This window comes from Nipponia nippon, unplaced genomic scaffold (genome assembly GCF_047370975.1).
Source record: "Nipponia nippon isolate SJK-2023a ecotype South Korea unplaced genomic scaffold, ASM4737097v1 scaffold_3, whole genome shotgun sequence".
Lineage (NCBI taxonomy): Eukaryota > Metazoa > Chordata > Aves > Pelecaniformes > Threskiornithidae > Nipponia > Nipponia nippon.
The window spans coordinates 10,953,284-10,975,069 of NW_028262347.1; the positions used below are offsets into that span (position 1 = coordinate 10,953,284).

The following is a 21,786-nucleotide window of genomic DNA, read 5'->3' on the forward strand; positions in this document are numbered from 1 at the left end:
CTTGCATGACAACTGAAAAACAGACATTTGCAATGAATGTTAGATGTATGCCCTTTTCCTGTTGACATTTGTTTATTACGAAACTGAATGAGGAGAACATTGTGACACAGCTACTTTGCTCTGCCGAGCAATATGGGGTTGTAAGGATTGCTGAAAACACAGGGAGAGAGCCATGGATTCAGAATATTAAAGCACGCTAGTATCACTTGTGATGCCAATAATAGTGTCTGCTGCCAATTCAAGAACCAAAGGGTGTGAAGAATTCTGTAAAGAACTAAGAAGATTTATCTAGTGAAGACTGATGAAAGAAGATGATGTCCATTTCCCAAGTCTTAATAAATTTCGTTGACAGGCTAACTGAAAAGATAGCCTTAGGGAAAAGCTTGCATTCAGGGCATGAGGTTAACTGAGGAAAAGACAAGTCTAAAACTGAGGCATATGACTTCATGGTACAAAATTTGATTTTACAGAGAACCGTCCTGACAGAGAATCAGGAGCTAGAGGGCTGGTGATATAAGAAGATTTTTGTAGACTCTTTTGTGATGAAATATCCACATGATTATAAAAACTTAGATTGGAATTTAAAACACATAGCCTGGGAGAAGTATTTGCCATGCCTATATAGCAATGCTTAAAAAATGAAGTGGTAAATAGGTGCAGATATAACAAAAGTCCAAGAGGACAATGGCGAGGTTCATTAAATCATTGCGTATCGGGACAATTCCAGGTCATTTCACTAGCATCACTTGATCAGTATGGCAGGGAGGCAAGACTGGGACTTCCATCTCTTGACAAGATTTAGTGCAGTTTGCCAGTTTGCTCATCATCACCTTCCTTTGCTCATGTTAATTGTCATTATTTTCCTTTTTAAGAGACTTGTTCTACCATGTGCTCAGCACAAAGCACAGTCCTTGAGTTGAAGAACTTTACTCCAGGGAAAAGAGACTGAATAGGGACAGTGAACAAAGCTGAGAGGAAAGAGTGGCTGGGTAACTGTTTTGGTTTCTAAACACTTAACACTATTACTAAAGTTGCTTAAGTTATTATAGGCAGTTCAGAGAACTGAGTCTGTGAAGGATTTAAATGAGGGAAGGGAAGTGACTTGATGAATCTGAGAAGGAGCAAGTGTATGAGCAGTGAGTAGGCTGCAGCTGAAGAGGTACGAAATGGGATCCACATAACCAGCAGAGCTAGGAGAAGTAAGAAGAGCCAAATGTAGGTGTATAGAAAAGAAACAAACACAGAGATCCTAGAAACTGGGTATGGATATATTATAAGGAAATAAATGGAAATTATGTCACAAACAAATGGTAGTGTGAGAAGAACATGTGCATTTAATGTATAAGGTAATGTGTTCTTTAATAATACCTATATAGCATGTATGTAATTCAGCAAACTGTTGAACCAGGGATTATTTCATGGTAGAAGCCACTAATTATGTTTTTATGAAATTAAAGATGGTTAAGGCTAGATTTTGAAAAGCTTAATAACATTTACGTATTGTCTTATTCCCATGCCCCATGCTGACGGAAACTGTATTAGCACAAATAATAATGGTATTACTTCTGCTTGCATTGTGAAATGAGTATTTGTCAGGCTGATTGGAGAAGGCAAAACCTGCCCCCTTTTTAGTGGGTCTAAAAGCTTTTGGGCCCTACAATAAATTTAATAAAAAAATCTATTATAATTATCTCATCAACTTTGTGTAGTGGTCTTTACAATCTTTATGAGAAAAGAATCAAGGATACTATGAAATTGGATCTTTTTTCTGTGGTCTGTTTATGCTAAATGTTATCTAGTATATTTAGTCACTTACAGATGCCTGATAATACTAGCAGCATGATTTTCTGTGGGCCAAATTGGTTTGCTGGTGTATTACCTCTATTTTAAGTTTATAAAAGAAAGTTCGCAACATATTTATGGCTTCCAATATTGTTTTCTAGGAAAAAAAATGTTGCTACCCATAAAAAGGGGGAACTGTAGTAAAAAATACAGATAAACCCCTCTAACAGAAATATTTGCAAGAAAACTAAGTTATATTTTACACATTCTTCAAAAAGGAAGTTATTTGTATTTGTATTTGTTAATTAGTGCTTCCCAGACAAATGATGTGTAGTTGGAGCACTTCTAAGTCCTATAGAGGATGATAATCTTCCCTGGAGGATTAGGTCTTAATGCTTTTTTCCACAGAAAAACTAAATCTAAATTATATTTAATAGTCTGATACAGAGCCACACTCAGTTTGGAGTTGCAAAGGGTATAGTAACTATTACGGGCATCATTGCATTTGGAGACAGCTGATTCAGTCGATAACTGCATTTATTGGGACAATATTGCCAAATACTTTTAATAAATATTTATTTGTGTCAATCACTAGGACTCACTAGTTTGGTCATTTTCTACAAAAGTAGAATAATAAACACACAAGGCAGTTGTTCGATGACCTGAATAATAATGCATGCATTCTTGCATTTCTTGTGCCTGAAACAAATTTATTTTATACATTAAATAGCCTCTCCTTAGTTGCATTTCGACAAAATTAGCCCACGTGAGCTTTTCTTACTAAATTTTGTTTCACATGCAATTATCATTTCATCTGCAATTCTTGTAATTTATATTTCACTTATTAGTTTAATCAGCTATTTTTTCAAAGGGCAGCATCATAGGAGTGATTCAATTATTTTAAAAACAATTAAAAAACAAGCGAATTGTAAAGCCATTTAACAATGGGATTTGGAGCTGAAGTATGCAGATAGACTTCACAAATTGGGGTTTTTGTACATTTTAGATAATTCCAGAAAGTGTTTGAAACCAGCTAATCACAAAATGTCTTAATTTCTAAAGACACCAAAAATCATAGTATCCTGGGCATACCTACTGTGCACAGAAACTTTACTAAGCACCAATGCACTCAGAAATATCCTGGTTGGGATGTGAGAGCTGAGCACATAAGCTTCATCGTGAGAGATGCCTCACTTCTGGTTAACTGTCTTGAAAAGCCATTTGTGGTCCTATCATGACCAACCCTTATCAGTCTGTGAGCCAGAGCTGCTGTTCCAGTCTCTGCTTTTGGTGGTACCTCATTTATTGCTGTAGTCCTTGTTAATATGTTTCTGGAGTTGCACACTTCTGCCAGATACCCCTTCTTTTGACTAAATGCCACATCTTCTGGGCAACTGATTATATACAATTGGATATTCTGAAATATTCAATGGTATATAACTGATTAGTCATCCATACTATTATACTAATATTAGCAGCAGTATTACCTATATAATTACTAACAGAATAATTATAATTATTATAATAATTAACTAAACTAACATTTTTTCTGTTTTTCATGTACTGTTTTTCATGTACTTTATGTTCAGTAGGTCACTAAGTTCTCTAAATCAGAGAAATGCAATAACTGAATTGCTGAGACCTTCCATCGTCACAGTAAAAGAAGTTAAAAATGAGCGTACAAAGATTTTAATGTACAGCATAGACCTCTTATCCTCCAGTGAAGCTCATTTTGCACTAGTGAAGTAGAGTTTCATTATCTGTTCTAGTATCCAGAAGATTCTGGGCTTTTTCTTTCCTTTCAGTACTTTTCTGTGTTTAAAATTTCCTTTTGCTATTCTAAAGAAACTATACCCCAAATCCCACTGGAAATAGTCTGATTACTCCTCTCGTGTAGTAGCTAGGCAACTGGCAACAAGATCTTTTGCACAGATATAAGCATTTGTCCTTTTTTTCTGATTTTCTGGGAAGAAGAGTAAAAGGAACCAGTGTGCAGCAGGGATTTAGCAGTAAAGAGAGCAGAGAGGTAATCTTCCTTTTGGGTTACAGCCTTATTAAATTGATATGCTGATACATATACACAAATTCAAGAGGGGAAGGTAACTTCTGAAGAGAAACACAAAGAGCCTTGAGTCCCAGTTGGTCCCCTTTTACTCAGATTTACAAAATTAGAGGGAACTATTGATAGATTATAGAGGCTTTAGAAAACAATAGATGTTAGAAATATATCAGCAAACTTTGTACATAAAGGTCATCAATACTTTGGAACAATATAATTGCTGTTAGTTTTCACAGTATATTTTATATTTGTTCAGTTTGGCTTTCTGGAACCTTTCATGCTTTGTTTCTGTGAGAAAGGTGTTACGGATCTTCCTGCAAGAGCAGCAAACAAAGAAAATAACCTTTCAGTGTGCATAGCATTCAGGTTAAAAGTATTCAACTGTACCAGCTGAAAACGCCATATGATTTTACAGTTTGGTTTTCAAATAAGTAACTTCATATGTTTGTTGTATCACAGGTACAGGAATGGCTGTGCTTAAACTGCCAGACCCAGAGGGCAATGTCAGGGCAACTTGGGGATATGGGCAAGGTGCCACTTCCGAAAACAGGCCCTTCACAGCCGGTATCCAAACCGCCTGCTACTCCTCAAAAACAGCCTGTGCCCGCTGTCTCACATTCCCCTCAGAAGACTTCCACACCGCCTACTCCAGCAGCAGCAAAGCCGAAAGAAGAACCAGGCGTTCAGAAGGAAGTTCCAAAACTTCAGCAGGGGAGACTGGAAAAAACATTGTCAGCTGATAAAATCCAACACGGAATTCAAAAAGAAGATGCAAAACTTAAGCAGGGAAAACTTGTCAAGACACCTTCAGCTGATAAAATCCAACGTGCTTCTCAGAAGGAAGACCCAAGACTCCAGCAAACAAAACTGACAAAGACAGCCTCATCTGATAAAATTTTGCATGGAGTTCAGAAGGAAGACATAAAACTGCAAGAGGCAAAATTGGCAAAGATACCCTCAGCTGACAAAATTTTACATGGAATTCAGAAAGAAGACCCAAAACTCCAACACATGAAAATGGCAAAGGCACTATCAGCTGACAAAATCCAAACTGCAGCTCAGAAGGAAGATGCACAACTTCAGGAGGTCAAATTGCCAAAGGCAGTTTCAGTTGATAAAATCCAACATGGAATTCAGAAAGAAGATCCAAAACTTCAACATGAGAAAATCATGAAAACTTCATCAGTGGAGAAAATCCAGCAGGAAGCTCAAAAAGAAGAATCAAAACTTCAGCAAGGGAAACTGTCAAAGACACTTTCAGCAGATAAAATTCCTGCAACAGTAAGTTCAGACCAAAAGAAACCCCTAAGCACATTGGAAGAAGATAAAAAACCTGTGCTCCCAGAAAAGAGCACACCACATCCAGAGGACAAAAAAGAACAAATTACAGCTGAGACTAAAGACCATGTTGCTGAAAAGAAAGCAGAAGTTGAAGCATCTTATAAGGGACTGCAAGCTAAGAAGCAAGATGATGTTAAGGAGGGTTTGACAGCTGGTATTTCACAAGTGGTTTTGAAAGATGAAAAATCTCGGGAAGAAGAAATTCCTGTCCAGACAGCACCTTTGCCAGGAACTGACCATGTGGAAGCAGTGCGAGAAAAAACAGTAAGTGACATTTGCCTCCCACCCCCCTTCTCCCTTGCTGCAATTTAGAATCTGATGCTGACAGACCCTCTCCTTTATGTCTTCCTGCTCTTTGTTGTTATTCTTGGTATGGGATGATTCTAAATGATAAAATCAATGACTCCCATTGAGTTAAAGTTTCATCAGTTGGTCCTGTGCTCTACATGCAACTTTTCAATACTTCTTGCATGATTTTCAGTCTCAAGCAGTTAAACATTTGAAACAAAGGTAAAGTTCCTGTTTAATCATTTTTCCAATATTTCTGATTTATTTACCTGCTTCTGTAGACTCTCTGCACTTTAGAGTTTAATTGTTGAAATTGGAGTGTTTTCATAGTTCCTAATCCCAAAAGGGAATAATCTGTGATGGTAAGGTGTACAGTGTTCTGCAATACCAAAACATAATAAACATTTGAGGAATACTTTGTGATGCCTGAACATGGCATGTTAAAGTTTTTTTACATCTTTTTACTATTTCATTTGCTTATCTCATACGGACAAGTACTTTTAGGTAAGGTTCTTGGTGGGCTCTCAAGTCAGATGAATGGATGAGTTTATGATAGCATGTACTAGAGGTCTGCATTTCTTAAATAAATACATTTGCTGGATGTGAAGTCACCAACAAGTCACTTTATCAGCTGAAGTGAGTAATATACACAATTTGTTGAGAAATGAAAATTGATGGTTTTTTATATCAGCACCGCAAATTAGGTGCTGATTATTATGTTATGAAAGTAGGAGTAGGTTTAGAAAAAGTGTTTAACCTTTGCCAAAATTATGTTTTCAAATAATGCCAGTCAAAAAGGTCAAGTTTTTTTTTTTGTTTGTTTTATTTTTTTCCTCGTGATAAGCAAGATATTTGGACAGAAAAATATTCTGATTCAGAAATTTTGCTGTGGAAAATACTACTATTTTTATAAACCAAGTTTCCTGTCTGAAATATATCTCCCATCAGATGTTGTATTTCCTCCTCTTGATGGCATCAAGAGGTATGGTGTCCCCTGATTGTACCAAGGGAATCTGTGACTTATGCTCAGAGTAACATAGCCAGAAATCCTCCCTTCTGGAAGAAACAAGAAGGAGATCTAAAGAAAATTGTATATCGATTTGATTATCTTGTATCAAACATTAGACGCTATTGCAGGACTTTTCAAGAAGCGTAGGCTTAATTAACAAAATGTCGCTTCTGGGGATTTTTTTTAACTCATATCAGAAAACCTAAGAAATAGACTTAGAATTTTGTTACTGTTGTTAAAAATTTGGGGTTTTTTTTCTGTTGAAAAACATTTGTAAGGGAAAATTTTCATCACATGCTAGTATCAGTCCTGTCTGGTCATTTTTATGTGCTATAAGGAGGTGAAAACATATTATAGTCTGGACAAATCTAAGATACATATATTGAATTTCCATCTCTGATAGCGATAGATTTTAATTGTAGATTAATTAGTGGTTTCTAATGTGGCACACACATATATTTCACTCTTATTTCACTTTAATTGTAGATTAATTAGTGGTTTCTAATGTGGCACACACATATATTTCACTCTTATTTCACTTATATTTTCTAACTGAAATCAGGACTTCTTGAATTAATACCATAAATAGGGATTACCTTTCTTTTGCTCTTGTTATCAGACTTTGGAGCACACTTAGCTAAAGTTTGTAAAGCAGAAGATTAATGAATAAAAAAAAAGACAACATACATATCTACTTGTAAGTATTTTTAAAATTAGAACACTTTGAAATACAAACCAGAATTGAATTAATGAAAAAGAAATAGCTATTTTTGCACAAATAGACTTTTTTTCCTTTTTTCACCCTTTTTTGCTCCTTGGAAAAATCCTAAAAAAAGTAAAAAATAAGAAGCAGCTCAAATTGTTCAGAATTCAGAATAAAGCTGGTGCCTCGCCTAGCTTGTACTTCATAAAAATAACTCTGGTTTTTTATTTATTTTTATTTATTGAAGTGTTTTAATGTTCTCTGTGCTGTACATGAAACATTGCTAGATACAATTCTTCCCAAGAGAGCATGTGACAGAAGTGGAAGAGGAGATAACAGTTTATATATCACACATTGATTCTGTTTCAGTGGGTAAAGGACAATATCTAGACATTGAAGAATATATTTTACATGTATTTCCAGACAGAATCATATGAAGGATTTCGAGTAGGTGTTATTTTTAAATAGGGATGCAAGGGACAACCTAATACTTTCTGCACTTGACAAACTGCTGGTGCCATTTTATATCCAAATCTGTGCAAATGGTAATTACTAACTCTTTAGTATTCCAGTGAGAGAAATAAATAATACTATTGTCATTTTTCACTAAAAAAAAAAAAAAGATAGCAACACTTCAACAAGTCCCTAAAGACATGGAGAGGCTAAAGTTCTGATTCAGTAAAATCTGTAGAATGATCCTTGGAAAATCACAGATATCAATTGTATTTAGAGATCTGTCAACCTTTGAAACAAAAGTGACTTAAATATTGAAACATTTTTGAATATTTGGGTCTCAAAGTATGATTTAAGATATTGTAAAGCCATTTTCTTCTTCAAAACATTCTTTTTTCAGTAATATTTTAAACTATAATTTCTTCAAAAAGATTTTAAAGGTTTTAAAGAATAAAGTGACTTTGCTCGTGATGTACAGGTCTTTTTCCTGAGAAACCATATTGTAATATTGACTATTCACATGTGCAATAGCAGTTAGCTGTTCTAACAAGGATGCCTAGACATGTTGGACATACAGTTTCTCAGTATAAAGCAGTCATCTTGGAACTCACAAATTAACACATAAGTATTTCAGTATATCTACATGAATGCATTACCGTGGTGTAAACTGGACATATATTTACAACACATCAGCTATATTGTATAAGTGCCCTTATTACTATCTTCTTATGTTTGCTGAGGAATGATTGTGTGCTTAGGTTGAGTAGTCAGGTAGAAATTAATATATTGTAAATTGATATCATTATTCTAACACATGCCATTAATGACAAAACACAGACCAGGGAGCCAGAATGAGGAGGAAAAGGCTTTTCTGTAAGCAGTTTTTCTGGACACAAATAAAATGTTTCATTTTGATAATATGAAATTCAAATACAGATTAAACAGTTTAGTCAACCAAAGTCGTCTTTTCACTCTCTGAAACTTTTTTTTTTTTGATAATGCAGATATCTTTACTTCTTCTATAAACAGAATGACCTTTTAAAAATCATAAGTTCTTTGCAAAATAAAATTTCTGTTCTGTGCAACAGAATGTAATCTTGCTAACTATAAATAATTTAAGAAACTGACAAGACTTTTTTTTTTTAATCACAGTTTTATTTTAATAGAGTTCTGATTGGATTTGATAACCAATGGGACTTTTTAAAGCACTAAGTTTTATATTTTCAAATAATAATATTAAAAATGAGGAAGTGTAAGAATAAGTAATACTTCTAAAGCAAAAACTTCTAATGCAAAATAGTTGTATGATGTAGTGACACTGACATTGTAGAAATGCCACTAGAATAGTACAAGTACATCCTACATTAGATCATTTTTACCATTAGTTAAAGAGGTTGCATTTGCTGTTTTTAAACAGTCTTATCCAGCCTGCAGGTTTTATAAGTCTCCTTGTTCCTCATTTCTCAAGAAGATCTTCCCATCAATGTCTGTATTAGAGCTAAATTTGTCCAGTATTAAAAACTCACAGTAGGCAAGCTTTCAGAAAAAATGCCATTCAGCTACTCGGAAAAGCCCAGTAATTCATACATACACCAAAGTAATTCCTACTTTACAAGAAAAAAGCAGGTTTTTTTTCTTATTGATTAAAATACATTTTTCATTCTCCAAGAACTATTGAATATATATATGATCCTTAGCAACATTTTTTCTGCAATATTTTGTTATTCTTCTAAAAATCTTACGTTTATGGCATGTTTACAAGTTTGACAATGATGCTGTCTTTGTGTATGTGATGGCCAACCCTGTAGAAAATAAATTACCAGTCATTTAAGAATAGATGTAGCTAATGACAATATCCTAGTTCTCAGGCTGTAGGAAATAATAGGGAAAAAAAGTACAATGACCAAATATTATTTATTGTAAGTTACATGCATATGATCTCGAAACATGATGTGCAGGATAATTTTTACATGATGTATCACAGGGCAGACAACTATATATACAAAAATGATAGAAAATGTATTCATATTGTGGTAGCCTTAAAAAGAAAGTTGGATTTTCTCATCACATTTATTTCTGGTGATAAAAGAAGTCCTGCCTTATTGTAGATCTTTTCCTTCTCCTTACTGTACAAATAGAGGTCTTCCCATATTCAGTTTCCTGTTATTCATAGCAGTGACGTTATGGCATACACTGAGGTTCAACAACAGGGCGGGCAATAGCAATACTCATTACCATCTCTTCTAGTTGGGTCATCGAGTAGGTGCTACACATTGGACTCACAGATAATGGCACCATCACAAATCACAAGGAGAATGGCTAAAGTTGTTCCATGACCAGTTGTTGTCTACCTGTTTCTGAGCTTAACTGTTTAGTTGACACCTTCTGTCTCTGCTTTACAAGTCGCTGTATCACTTCATCTCCCTGTGGAGGACCAAGATCTGGCAGATTCACTTTCACTAGCTGGACACAGTCTGTCCATCAGCTCCTAGGAAGCCTTCTGAGCTTGAGCAATGTTTGGGTTTTCTAGTAGCTCACCTAAATTGATCACAGTGTCTTTGGTTGGGTATGTCTTTATAAGTATGAACATAGTGGAAATAAAATAAAAAATAATCAATAGGTGAAATTTTAGGGAGGGACATGATATTTCTAGATGGAAAAATCCCTTGGTTTTAATGAAATGTGTATTTTTTAAAAACATAGCCCAATAAATTCCCTTTAAACACGTTCTTCTTTAATAAAGAAAACAAAAATGTAAATATAATATACAAAACCTAAAATTTTTAACTATGCTTCATTGCTGGCTTTTTATGAAGAGTATATATAATTCTGTCGTAAGGGCTGGAGAATATCCAAGAGCACATTTTTCAGAATAATAAGTGCTGAAGTGTTTAAGTGGTAATGACTTCACAAAGTTGTTTGGAATACTATAGGTTTCTCCATATTTATATATTAATCACAGCCTTATCATTAGAGTTGTCCTTAGAAATATTTGTTCTCATATTTTATTTTTAATTGCAATGGATTGTGCTTTGATATCAGATATTTGGATTTATCATATTGGGTACAATATTGGTAAGAACAGATGTAGTTTATATTCAAGGCTTTTGCAAAGCGTATAATAAATCACGCCTGTGAAATGGAGATTACTTAGTAAAATATTAATTAGTAGGTTACTGTAATATTAATATTAGTGTTTTAATGTAGGATTATGTGCACAGTGATATGTATATAGGCAATAACAGGTACTTTAAATGTAAATTAAATAATGAAAAAATGTGATTGGTTTTTAAAAATAAAATAACTGACAATAACAAATATTTGGTTTATGATATTTTGGCATTAAATATAACTTTAGCAGGAATAAACTTGTGAAAACACTTGTAATTGCTAGCAACTTAACATGAGTGTAAATGTACCTTTATAATTAACCATTGTCATAATTTTCTTAATATATTTACTCCACAGTATTTTTTTTAACTTGGCATATTGCCAAGAAAGTTGATAAATTAAAGCTTTAAATAAATGGTTTGCTGTACTTCAGAAATCCTTGACTTAGATTAGCAAAGTTGATAAATGCTACCTACTTGTATTATTGAGGCCCAGAACAAATATGAAGATCACATCATATTTTTAAAATCAGGAGACTTCGGAATGCTTGTTCTCAAATTACTAGTGGAGGTGGGGACACTTTGTAAGATTGTCAGCTAAGATGACAGATAAGATGACCTGTAATTTGGAGAGTGAGCTGTTTTGTTAGCCGAATGGTGAGGTACTTTCTCTAAGTACAGAGCATTTCACAGTTGAGAGGAGCAGGAGGGCAACTCTGGCGTGGAAATACTTGCTGTAGGATATTCTTGGTATTTTTGTTATCTAAAGAAGGAGATAGAGGTGCTTGTCATACAGAATGGTGTAGAAGGATCTGGAAGCTAGGAGAATGACTAAGGGTGTTTAATTAGGGATGAGAAGGAAAACATTGGTTATGATGCTCAGTCAGGTGTGCCTGCCTTGTTTGCTTCCTTATTTCCTTTGATCAATACCTGACCATTGTGCTTTCCTCCCTGCAATCACACTTCCCTACCAGCAGCTTACCTCTGCATGACAAATTTACGGGGAAACTTTTTTTTCATGAGGTACTCAGAAAATAGTTGTACAGTGCCGAACTGTAGATATGGGGACATTCCAAATTGCATTAAATCATGCTTCAGTACTCCATGAATTCCATTGCATGTTAGAATGTGTAACACTGAAATCAACAAAATGAAACCATAAGCCCAAAATTTGAGAAGATTGACGTATTGCTAAATGATTATAAAAGATTAAATGGGCAAAGAAAGGCACAGCACCCAGAAATATTGCAGGCTGGCGTTTGGCAAGCTATATTGCTTTGTATCTAGAACTATGTAGGCAGTTTTGAAACATAGGTAGTTAAAATGTTCATTTAAATTAACCCCCAAACTACTTGTCCCATGCATATGAGAACAAATGATAGATTATCATTAATAAGTGTTCTGAAAAAAATTAAATACACTGTTTGTTTATATTGAAAAATAGAAGATCATCTCGCAGCAAATAAAATCAGTTGCCAGTGTGGACAGCCATGCAAGGCATAGTTAGATTCAATGCAAAAAGTCAAAATTTGAGGAACTTTTTGTATTATTTTAATAGTTTTGAATAACAAAATTAGTGTTCAGTCTTTTATGGTTTCATATAATTCTTCTCGGCATCATAATTTTTCATCTGAGACATTAACTCATCTTTTAGAAAAAAAATCACATGTATGTAATTGCCTGGAGACATTAAGAATTTATATATAAATATATACACACGCATATGTATTTATTTTTCTAGGAAAAGGAGGATGACAAATCAGACACATCAAGCTCTCAGCAACAGAAAAGTCCACAAGGTCTGAGTGACACCGGGTATTCTTCTGATGGGATATCAAGTTCACTTGGTGAAATTCCAAGTCATATCCCCAGTGATGAAAAGGATTTACTCAGAAAATCTAATAAAAAAGACACTATTTCACAAGAAAGTCCACCAAGCCCCTCAGATCTAGCTAAATTGGAAAGTACTGTACTGTCTATTTTGGAAGCTCAGGCAAGTACACTTTCTGATGAAAAATCTGCGAAAAGCAAAGAGCTTTATGAAACGTACAGTGAACAGACAAAGGATCAACATAAAACAAAGCCTTTGCCCGTCACTCCGGAATCTTACAGTTCAGATGAGGAAGACTTAGACACTATTCAAGAAGGTGAAGGAACCATTGTAGAAGATGGCAAAGGAAGTGCTTCCTCCCGGGCAGACTACAAGGAAGAAGAGGAAGGAGATGACATATTGGCAAGAAGACAACGCTATGATTCTGTGGAAGACAGCAGTGAGAGTGAAAACTCACCTGTCCCAAGGAGAAAAAGAAGAGCCAGTGTTGGTTCTTCAAGCAGTGATGAGTACAAACGAGATGACAGTCAGGGATCAGGTGATGAGGAAGACTTCATTAGAAAACAGATTATAGAGATGAGTGCTGATGAAGATGCCTCAGCTTCTGAAGATGATGAATTCATTAGAAGTCAACTCAAAGAGATCAGTGTAACTGAAAGCCAAAAGAAAGAGGAAGTGAAAAGCAAAGCCAAAGGAACAGTTGGGAAACATAGAAGAATGGCACGGAAAAGTAGTGCAGGCTATGATGAGGATGCAGGAAGACGACATTCATGGCACGATGACGATGATGAGACTTTTGACGAAAGCCCAGAGCCAAAATACAGGGAAACTAAAAGTCAAGACAGTGAAGAACTTGCAGTAACTGGAGGAGGAGGCCTTCGGCGTTTCAAAACAATAGAGTTAAATAGCACCATAACAAACAAATATTCTGAGGCATCTGAACAACAGAAAGGTATGTTGTATTTTGATGAAGAGCCTGAGCTAGAGATGGAGAGTCTTACAGATTCACCAGAAGATAGATCTAGAGGAGAAGGGTCTTCTAGTTTACATGCTTCTAGTTTCACACCAGGTACATCTCCTACTTCAGTGTCATCACTTGATGAAGATAGTGACAGCAGTCCTAGTCACAAAAAACTGGGAGGGGAGAGCAAGCAACAGCGCAAAGCCAGGCATCGGTCACATGGTCCTCTTCTTCCAACTATTGAAGATTCTTCAGAAGAAGAAGAACTACGGGAAGAGGAAGAACTGCTAAAGGAACAAGAGAAACAGCGTGAATTAGAACAGCAACAAAGAAAAAGTTCTAGCAAAAAATCTAAAAAGGACAAGGATGAACTAAGAGCTCAGAGAAGAAGGGAACGTCCAAAGACTCCACCAAGTAATCTTTCTCCCATTGAAGATGCATCTCCAACAGAAGAATTACGACAGGCAGCAGAAATGGAAGAGCTGCACAGATCTTCCTGTTCTGAATATTCACCTAGTATTGAGTCAGATCCTGAAGGATTTGAAATCAGCCCAGAAAAAATAATAGAAGTACAAAAAGTTTACAAATTGCCTACTGCTGTCTCTCTATACTCACCAACAGATGAACAACCAATTGGACTCCCAAAAGAAGAAAGTGTTCAAAAGACATTGAAAAGTGCCGAAGAGGTATATGAGGAGATGATGTATAAGACCCATAAGTCCAAGCCATTTCAAATTTCAAATGAAAAAGATGAAGTATTTGAAAAAGAATCTTTATATGGCGGAATGCTAATAGAGGATTATATTTATGAATCTTTAGTAGAGGATACTTACAATGGAACTATTGATACTAATCTTGTAATGAGACAAGATGAGAGCAATGAATATATACAACAGAGAGGAAAAGAGAAAAAAATAAGAGCTTCAGAACAGATCTATGAAGAGCCACAGAAAATTACTGATCTACAGAAAGACTACTATAGTGTTGAGACTTTACATTCTATTGTGCCTCAAGAAGATATTGTTTCTAGTTCTTATATTATCCCAGAAAGTCATGAAATAGTTGTATTAGACAGCACAGTAACTTCCACCACTGAGGAAAAGCAGTTGTTAGATGCAGAAGCTGCTTATGAAGAGCTTATGAAAAGACAGAGAATGCAGCTAACCCCTGGGTCCAGTCCAACACAACCAACTTCAGGTTTCGTTCCCACATCTGATACAAAGGTACCTAGTGTTGGAGAAATGGTCGATAGTACATCTTTAACATCAAGCACTACTTCAGCAATCTCAGATGTATCACCTGTCAGTAGCACAGCACTTTCTATTCCAGATGTTAAAATAACACAGCATTTTACAGCAGAGGAAATTGAAGATGAATACTTAACAGATTATGCCAGAGAAATTCAAGAAATAATTTCTCATGAAACATCAATGTTGACATACTCTGAGACATCAGAAGGTGCTGCATCAGTTTTACCTTCTGATACAGCTTCCTTAACATCATCCACATCTTCGGTTTGTACCACAGATAGTTCATCGCCTATAGATAGTGCAACGACAGGTTATGTAGATACAGCAGATGCTGTAAGTAAACTAGCAGATTCTGAAGGTGTCAGGATAATAACCGAAGTTCCCTTAACATCTACTAAAGAGTACTCTGAAGTGAGCATGCCTTATGAATTTATTGCCGAAGCCACTAAAACGCCATCTGTAGCATCAGATATGGAAAGTGTGGATCAAGCTGCAGTTTGTTTGCCTGAAACTGCACCTTCAGTAGTGGCAACTACAGTTATAAAACCCAAGCAATATGCAACTGATACCTTTGATACCTCCAAAGCAGAAAAGGAAGCAGCTAGAAAAATGAAAAGTACAGTAGAGGCTGGCATTGTCAAAATTCATCATGAAGATTCACACAAAGAATTGGGTGTTGATATATTAAGGATTAATTTGACTAGTGCTACATCTGAGCAACCACCTGTATGTATAGTGTCAGTACCAGTTACAGAGCCTGCATCAGAAACATCTTCTGTACCTACTCCCAGTGTTGTAAGTAAGACCAGCATGGTCTCTGTGCCCTCCTCAGCTCCTGCTGTAACATCCAAAGTATTCTCGCTTTTTAGAAGCTCTTCTTTGGATTCTCCTGCACAACCTTCTCCACCCCTGCCTCCTCCTCCTCCACCACCTCCTCCACCACCATTACCTCCACCTATTTTACCCAAGCCAGCCATTTATCCCAAAAAGAAGTCACAAATTAAGACCCCAGCAGCAACAGCTCCCACAGTGGTACCTTCAGTCACAAGTGTTCCAACACTAGAGTCCACAGCTGTATTAAAGAATCATGTGGTACCTATCACAAAAACATACACCCCAACACCACCTCCTGTACCACCCAAACCATCCTCCATTCCAGCAGGGCTTGTTTTCAGTCACAGGCCTGCTGAAGTCACTAAACCTCCAATTGCTCCTAAACCAGCAGTTCCTCCGCTCCCAATAGCTGTTCATAAGCCAGCAGAAACACAGCCCAAACCAATAGGTTTGTCATTGACTTCAAGTATGACTCTGAATTTGGTCTCTGCAGCTGAATACAAAATAGCGTCTCCCACTTCCCCTTTGTCTCCACACTCTAACAAATCTTCACCAAGGCTGACAAAACCCTCACAGGAAACCTATGTTGTCATCACATTGCCATCTGAGCCTGGAACTCCTACAGAAGCTATAACTAGTCAGGCTGTTACCAGCTGGCCTTTAGAAGCACCTTCTAAAGAACAGATTCCCCAGCCTATGCAACCAATTTTTACTCCATCCATGAAAACTATGGAAATTCAAAGTATGGCAGATCAGAGTATGTATATTTCAGGTGCTTTGCAAACTATTCCTGTCACAACACAGTCAACTTTTGAAAAAATACCTAGTTCAAAACCAGAAGTAGTAACAACAGAGGTAACCAAGACCTCAGTGTCTGTGGTTAAGGGCCCAGTGCCTGGTTTTGATTTAGGTAGTGTTGCTATTACTATACCTCCAGAGCCACTACATGTAGTAGATCAACCCAGGTATAGAGAGAATGGAAGATTCCATCCTTTGGGTGATGTCATAGATCTTCGCACTTTAACTAAGATGGATATTGAAATGAGAGACAGCTGTATGGATCTGTCTGCTGTTTCCATGGACGTGAGAAGGCAAATGCCAGCAAGTGATCCATGTGGGCGGCCAGTAAGTACTGTCCAGCCAGCTATAATAAATCTTAGCACTGCGTGTGTTGCCGATCCTTCTCTGTCTGTCGTCACTGAGACAGTGACTGTAATGACCTGCACTGCCACTGTAAGCTACACTGCCAGTACGGACAGCTTTGTGGATCTGGGACATGCGATGACAACGCCGCTTCAACTAACAACATCAAAACATTTTGAGCCTGCATACAGAGTAGCAGGCAGCCAGGCATTCTCTGCAGGTAGACATGAAGTGCCAATAAATTTATCCCTAGGTACTTCAACACATGCAGTGACGTGGGCTACTACAAGGCCTGTTACTGTACCACCTGTTGGTGTGACAAATGGTTGGACTGATCTCTCCACTTCTCAGGAGCCGATGGAGAGTGGAGCAGTTGACCTTAGCACTACAAAATCCCACAGAACAGTAGTAACAATGGATGAAACTACTTCAGGTATCATAACAACAGTAATAGAAGATGATGAAAAGCCTGTGGATCTGACTGCAGGGAGAAGAGCTGTCTGCTGTGATATGGTTTATAAATTGCCATTTGGTAGGAGCTGTACAGCACAGCAGCCACCAACTACACTTCCTGAAGATCGTTTTGGTTACAGAGATGACCATTATCAGTATGATCGTTCAGGGTCATATGGCTACCGAGGAATGGGAGGTATGAAACCATCTATGTCTGACACAAATTTATCAGAAGCTGGACTGTTTGCATACAAAAGCAAGAATAGTTTTGATTATCGAGTTGGGGCAACTGATGCAGCAGTAGATCTTACTTCTGGAAGAGTTACTACAGGTCAGTATGACACAGCAGCAGATCTTTCTTTGAAATATAATTTTGATGTTCCTCACCTCATTTCAGGATGATTTTTTAAATTATTTTTCCCCTCCTTCTGTTGTTTTGTTTTCTTTTGGACAGTGTGACAAATTATTCTGGATTACACATGTTTTTCATTTCTTCATTTTACATATGTGTTTTGCACAGAGGTGCCTGCATGTGCCTGCATGTTCAGAAATGCTGTTTCCTTCACATCTAAAGTAGATCATTAACCTGAAGATTTGCATGCAGTTTCCCCTCCCCATTTAATTCATCAAGATGGGATGACTTTCAGAATCCACAAAGCAGCATTCTTTTGTGGGACTGGACTGTAACTTTGCCCTGTAATTTCAGGTGAGGTTATGGATTACTCAAGCAAGACTACTGGTCCTTATCCAGAGACTCGGCAGGTGATTTCTGGCATCGGGCTCAGTACACCACAGTATTCCCAAGCAAGAATGGTATCATCTCTGAGTTCCCAGTTTGGTGTTGGAAGTGTTTTAAGATCATCCAATGGTGTTGTTTATTCTTCAGTAGCAACTCCAATCCCATCCACATTTGCCATCACGACTCAACCCGGTTCTATTTTCAGTACTTCTGTCAGAGATTTACCTAACCTCCAAACAATTGACTCGGTGCCCTCTTTATCAACTTTGCAACAGAATCAACCGCTCCCAAGATCATACAGTTTCTTGACAACAGTGGCAGCTGAAAAAGATAGTGCAATTACTGCCATTGATATGGAGACAGGGTTACCACCTCTTACTATAGAAACTATTACCACTGAGCCAACCAACTTGATACCTGCGTTAACTACAGCATCTGAAGTTTATACAGATGTAATTGAAGATGAGGTTGCTCTTCTCATTGCCCCTGAAGAAGGCAAACAGCAGCAGCTTGATTTGGAGCGTGAACTTCTTGAGCTTGAGAAAATCAAGCAGCAGCGCTTTGCAGAAGAGCTGGAATGGGAACGTCAGGAAATTCAGAGATTTAGGGAACAAGAAAAGTTTATGGTGCAAAAAAAGCTTGAGGAGTTGCAATCCATGAAACATCATCTCTTATTTCAGCAAGAGGAGGAACGACAAGCTCAGTTTATGATGAGGCAGGAGACATTAGCCCAGCAGCAGTTGCAGCTTGAACAATTCCAACAACTTCAACAACAGCTCCACCAACAGTTAGAGGAGCAAAAAATTCGTCAAATATATCAGTATGGTTACGATCCTTCAGGAACTGGCTCGCCACAAACTACCACAGATCAAACACTTTTGGAAGGACAGTATGCAACCACAGAAAATGGCCAGTTTTGGCCTACTGATGATGCAACCACTACGGCTTCAGGAGTGCTGGGTATTGAAATTCCACAAAGCCAAACATGGTATACAGTTCAGTCTGATGGCATTACCCAATACATACCTAGGTCTGGTATCCTAAGCTCTGTTTCAGAAATGTCTCTCAAGGATATTGATGTTAGAGAGGAGAAGCAATTGAAAAAGAGAAGTTCTATGCCAAAATTACGTGGTCCATATGAGGAGCTTGAGGAGACCCTGGAAGAAGAGCCCCGGTGCTTCAAAAAGATAGTGGACAGTGGAGTGCAAACTGATGATGAAGACGGAGCAGACAGAGGTTACACAAACAGGAGACGGAGAACTAAGAAGAGTGTTGATACGAGTGTTCAGACAGATGATGAAGATCAAGATGAATGGGATCTTTCTAGCAGATCCAGAAGGAAGCCTCGAGTAGGGAAATACAGTGAGAGTACCACTGAGGCAGACAAAGCTAAACAATTCTCCAAAGTATCTAGTATTGCAGTTCAGACAGTGGCAGAGATTTCAGTACAAACAGAACCTGTAGGAACAATAAGAACACCTTCAGTCAGGGCCCGATTGGATGCTAAGGTTGAAATCATAAAGCACATTTCAGCTCCAGAAAAGACATATAAAGGAGAAAGTTTGGGATGTCAAACAGAGACAGAGTCAGATACTCAAAGTCCCCAATATCTATCAGCTACATCTCCTCAGAAAGATAAAAAACGCCCAACACCATTAGAGATAGGATACTCATCCCACCTTCGTCCAGACTCCACATTGCAGGTAGTCCCTTCCCCTCCCAAATCTCCCAAAGTTCTCTATTCACCCATTTCACCTGTTTCACCAAGCAAAGTTATAGAGTCAGCATTTGTACCCTATGAAAAACCCATCACTGATGACCTCAGCCCTCAGAAGATGCTGCATGCTGACATTGCCAAGGTTCCTCCATCAAGCCCAAAGGCAGCAAAGATGATGCAACGCTCTATGTCTGATCCTAAGCCCCTGAGTCCCACAGCAGAAGACAGTTCCAGAGCTCAGTTTCAGTACACTGAGGGTTTCATGGTAAGAAGTATTTGCTTTCTTTTTTTTTTTTTTTTTTTAATATGCAATTCTACAGCTATCAGTACAGCATGAGGGCTGACACACTCATTTGCAATATCTGTGTATGTAGTCTTTTTGCACACCTTGCTGAAAGGTCCCAAGGAATGTCTGCTGTCTAAAGCAATGGTTATTTGCTTCAGTGCTTTGCCTTGAAATAGAGGAATCCATATTACAGTCTTAGTAAGATTCAGAAAAAAACACAGCGAATTCTTGTTCAGAATTTGGAAGGCACTTTATGTTTTACATGGCAATTAATTGCCAATATAGTGGTTACCGCCAAGTCTTCAGAAAATGAAAGGCATTTTCTTTCTAATTGTACAACACCCAGCTCTTGTGGCACAGTCTGTAGTGCATTTTCCTTGAAAGTACTGCATGTGCCTTCTGAGACGCAGCTAACACCAGATTTATAACTACCTTAGTTAGCTGTATTTTTTGACCCTTGTGAGGTTTCTTGGCCGTTTGTGATTCTGTGAGTAATCTTGTGTCCCAATGTGTACATCTTTTATCTCTCTCAGACCAAAAGGTCTCATATCACAAATCCATTTTTTTTTTTTGTTTTTATTTTGGATAAGGAGGATTATCGAGAAGTTATACAAGTGTTGAGGGCTGTTTCTTATGGGGTCAGAGGAGGAAATTTTGAATAAGTCTGACATCATCAGGATTAAAATTTCTTGTTTCTGCAGTATTCCTTTTCCTTGAGTAGTAAGATTCTGATCTGGGAATCAGTCCATTATTTATGAATAAGAGGAAGCAGTCTTGGCTAAAAAAAAACCTTTATAATTTAACACGTTCTTGGCTGTCCTTTTGTCCAAGTGCATTCTTTTCTGTCAGTTGCAGGATCAGTATCTTATTTGTCAGAGCTCTGGAAGAGTTGCCATTCGAGTTCTTCAGCAATTTTTATCTTTTATGTTCAGTTGTCTGTGAATACGTGAGTGATTAGTACAGGCTAGATAGAATGAAGACAGTTTGTTCTCTATGTTTGATAATTTGTGGTGGCTTTCAAATGCAGAATGATCTGGTTGTACCCTCCAAGGCTCTTATTGTAGGCAGTTTCTGCAGCTTCATGTATTTGTGCAGTTATTAAATGCTTCCTGTGCTGTTACTGCTTGGAAGACAGTACTTGGAAGTTTGAAGGCAAAACTGTAGTCATGGCATTGGCACTCCATATCAACATCATTCCCTAATGCAGGATTAGCACAGTGGGGGAAACTGTAGCATGAGCACTAAAGTTTCATGTAGAGGGTTTGGAACAGCATCTTGAAGACCATTGCTCATGAGTTAGAAAGTGTTGGGTTCTACTAGATACTGGAGAGCAGGTATAATATTGTAAAATAACTGTCAGTGTAGTGAAACTATTACTGAGGACAAATTATTCAGTTTGCTTATTTCATAGATATATATATTTGATATGAATTGTATATTTTGTATCATGGATGATAAATTCTATAAACAGCTGATTGTTTAAAGGCCTTTACAGGAGAGTTTGAACACATACAGTATTCATTAATGAGACATGGAAACAAAGGGCTTGTACATCATTGTTTGGTTTTTACCCACATTTATTACAATTTTGCCTTGAGCCCAAACAGTAATGAGCTATATTGTTATTAGCATGCAGCCATCAAGCAGCAAATAGCCCATGTCTCAAAGTACTCACAGTCTAAATAGATAAGGTGGACATTTTTATGGAACAGGAGGTGCAAATAGACAAGTGCAAGGAAAGTAAAAAACTTCCCTGCATATAAAGTGGACTGCCCTAACTGTGTCATATGGCATATGGTGAGGAAGCTGCTCTGTAAACCTCCCATG

General features: G+C 37.3%; 1 protein-coding gene across 5 annotated transcripts in view; it reads left to right on the plus strand.

Annotated features, from left to right (window-relative positions):
- The window catches only part of PCLO (piccolo presynaptic cytomatrix protein), a 386,235-nt gene that overhangs the window by 177,637 nt on the left and 186,812 nt on the right, over window positions 1-21,786 (plus strand). For all 5 annotated transcript variants that reach the window (XM_009462919.2, XM_087764264.1, XM_087764266.1 and 2 more), the window contains exons 4-6: window positions 4,301-5,446; window positions 12,487-17,548; window positions 17,924-19,938. In XM_009462919.2, coding sequence (XP_009461194.2) covers window positions 4,301-5,446; window positions 12,487-17,548; window positions 17,924-19,938 — 8,223 coding nt within the window. The remainder of the gene's footprint in view (window positions 1-4,300; window positions 5,447-12,486; window positions 17,549-17,923; window positions 19,939-21,786) is intronic.